Below are 2982 nucleotides of genomic sequence, written 5' to 3' on the forward strand. Positions count from 1 at the left end.
CGCCACCTCTGGTATATGGGGCTGGCACCCTACTCCTTTGAGCCACAGGTGCCGCCCAATTGAGTCCAATTTTGAAAGTAGTTCTATTGTGAGTAAAATGCCATGAAACAGCACTGCACAGTACAGGAAAAACTTTCATGAAAGAAAGAGTCAGGCAGTGCAGCAAACTTCATTGTTATTTTATTTTATGAAATTGCCACAGTCACCCCAGCCTTCAATAACCACCGCCCTGCTTGGTCAGCAGCCATCAACATCGAGGCAGGACCCTAAGCAGTGAAATGATTGGGACTCACTGAAGGCTCAGATGATTGTTAGCATTTTTCCGCAATAAGATGTTTTAAAATTAAGGTATGTACATTGTTGTTTTAGACAATGCTATTGCATGCTTAATGGACTACAGTATAGTGCAGGTATAACTTTTATGTGCACTGGGAAACCAAAATGTGTGTGGCTTGCTTTTTTGTGAGACTCCCTTTATTGCAGTGGTCTGGAACTGAACCTGAGAAAGCTCCAAGATAGCCTGTCATTTTCCCTGTGCAATGCCAGAGTTGTAGCTGAACTTATGTAAAGCTTTTGCTTTCTGTCAAACACTATCAGCTTTGTCATTCTGTTTCACCTTTCTCACTAGCCCCAGTAGCACTGCCCCTGCCCCAAATTGGTTTTCTGCTATGCAACCAATTTTAAAACTCACTTTACGGGATCTCAGGAATCAAGAAGAGCAAAGCCATGCTGAGGGGAGGATGCTGGCAGTTGGCCAGTGCCCTGGAGTGTGACCACTGTGGGGTGCCAGCATGCCAGCCTGGTGTTCATGGTGTGGCAGGCAGAATAACGGTCCCTCTCAAAGATGTCCATGTTCTAATTCCTCTAACCACCTAGACATGATTAAGGATCTTGAGATGGGAGATTATTTTGGATTATCTAGGTGGGTCCAATGTCATTGCAAGGGTGTCCCCATAAAGAAAGAAAGAAAGGCAGGAAAGTGAGGTGAGGGGTGTCCCTATGGAGCAGAGAGGTTTGGGAGATCTGTGGTCAAAAGCCAGGGAAGCTGGAAGAAACAAGGACATCAGTCCTGCCCTAGAGCCTCCAGGACCACAGCCCTGCCAGCCACTTGAGATTGACCTCCAGAACTGCATGATGATAGAAGTGTGTTAAGTTGCTGAGTTTGTGGTAATTTCTTACAGCAGTTACAGGAAACCTTGAACTGTGTGCAGCCCTGTGCTGTGTGCTCTGCCAGCATCCTTCGTTTTGGCCTCATGGCAACCCTGCGAGTCCCACTTTGCAGAGGAGGAAGCCCCAGGTGAACAAAGACAAGGGATTCCGGTCACACCATTAGGAAGGTGGCTGAGCTGGAGTCTGGCTCATACCTCCTGTGCTGGGTTCACCACTAATCAATTTCAACATCAATTTTAAATCAGTATCAGTTTCAGAAACTTGAGATCCAATTAAGAAAGAATGTTAAAGGATAAAACTCAAGAGGAGCATATTTAAGCTACCATTCATTTCTTGGTACTCAGTGATTGGAGTTTGTTTGCTTTATTCCATACTTATGGTAGTATTGAAACAATTATTTTATTTCTTATTATTTTTGGATCTTCCTTAAAAATCTCTGTATCAGCCTAAGCAGGAGCAAGACCCATCAAAATGCAAAGTGATTAGCCAACCTTGGTGGCAGGCATCTGTAGTCCCAGCTACTCTGGAGGCTAGCCAGGAGGATCTCTTGAGCCCAGGAGTTTGAGGCTGCTGTGAGCTATGATGCCCCTATACCCAGGGGAAGGGAGTGAGACACTTAAAAAAAAGTCTCTTTATTACCATACTTTTCAAAGATGTTTGGCAAAATCTGCTTTTTGTCTTCTGTGTTACTTTAAAATTGTATTTGTGCAGTGGGATTACAGATGCCAGACCAATTTTGATATGGAATCCTTTTATCCTATTTGAAATGGGATAATAATTATGTATTTTTATGCTTATTTGTTGGTGAGGCTTTGTTTATTCAGAACATAAAAATGTGAAATTCATGGTTTAAACTTGTACTAATGGATATTGAATTATACATTACCAGATAAGTTTGAAAACATTGTTTTCTAAGGATGACTCCTAGACAAACAAAAAATCATTATGTTGAGATTTCAGTCTCAACATAATGAAAGAAAAGATTTCAGTCTTCTAATAGTATTGAATAATTTTTCCCCAAACACTTTAATTTTATAATGGAATTTAGACCTCATTGTGGGATCCTACGCTTGTGGCTTAGTGTACTCAGCAAAATTATGCATCTTTAAAAAGCACGAGTTGGGTGGCACCTATGGCTCAAAGGAGTAGGGCACTGACCCCATATGCTGAAGGTGGTGGGTTCAAACCCAACCCTGGCCAGAAACTGCAACAAAAAACACGAGTTTATTTGTCCATAAGAATTAGAGAAAAAAAAATGCTATCTTGGACTTCAGATTTGGTGCTACATAAAAATCTTCTGCTTGCCCTCCCTCTAGGTGTACACCCAGGAACACTTCAAGAGGAAAGTCAGCCACGGCATGTTTCACCTGCAAGTTTTGAAGACAGCAGTTTGAAGAAAAGCAATTGGGGGTTCTTAATTACCGGGATGGTGGGTGGGACTCTGGTGGCTGTGTATGCTGTGGCCACACCGTTTGTAACACCAGCCCTCCGAAAAGTCTGTTTGCCTTTTGTACCCGCAACTACAAAGCAGATTGAAAATGTCGTGAAAATGCTGCGATGTAGAAGAGGATCCCTGGTAGACATTGGCAGTGGCGATGGACGGATTGTGAGTTTTGCTAAAATACTTTAAGGTTTGGAAACAGAATTGTTAAAACATAAGATAGTGAAACTCCATAACTTAACATTTCATTATGTCACATCTGTTAGCCCAAGAATACCAGAAATATTCCCAGGTATTTTATTTTCTTTGTAGCTGTTGTAAGTGGTATTGAGTCCTTGACTTGACTCTTAGCTCCATTTTTTTTTTTTTTT

General features: G+C 42.0%; 1 protein-coding gene across 2 annotated transcripts in view; it reads left to right on the plus strand.

The window, feature by feature from the left end:
- FAM173B (family with sequence similarity 173 member B) overlaps positions 1-2982 on the plus strand; it is an 18271-nt gene that overhangs the window by 5552 nt on the left and 9737 nt on the right. Inside the window, exon 2 of one of the 2 annotated variants that reach the window (XM_023513085.1) lies at positions 2487-2776. In XM_023513085.1, coding sequence (XP_023368853.1) covers positions 2487-2776 — 290 coding nt within the window. Of the gene's footprint in view, positions 1-2419; positions 2777-2982 lie in introns of those variants that run through there. The other variant, XM_023513084.1, reaches the window with a different exon arrangement.

The sequence above is a fragment of the Otolemur garnettii genome, unplaced genomic scaffold, assembly GCF_000181295.1.
Source record: "Otolemur garnettii isolate 467f Iridium unplaced genomic scaffold, OtoGar3 scaffold00033, whole genome shotgun sequence".
NCBI classification, from domain to species: Eukaryota; Metazoa; Chordata; class Mammalia; order Primates; family Galagidae; genus Otolemur; species Otolemur garnettii.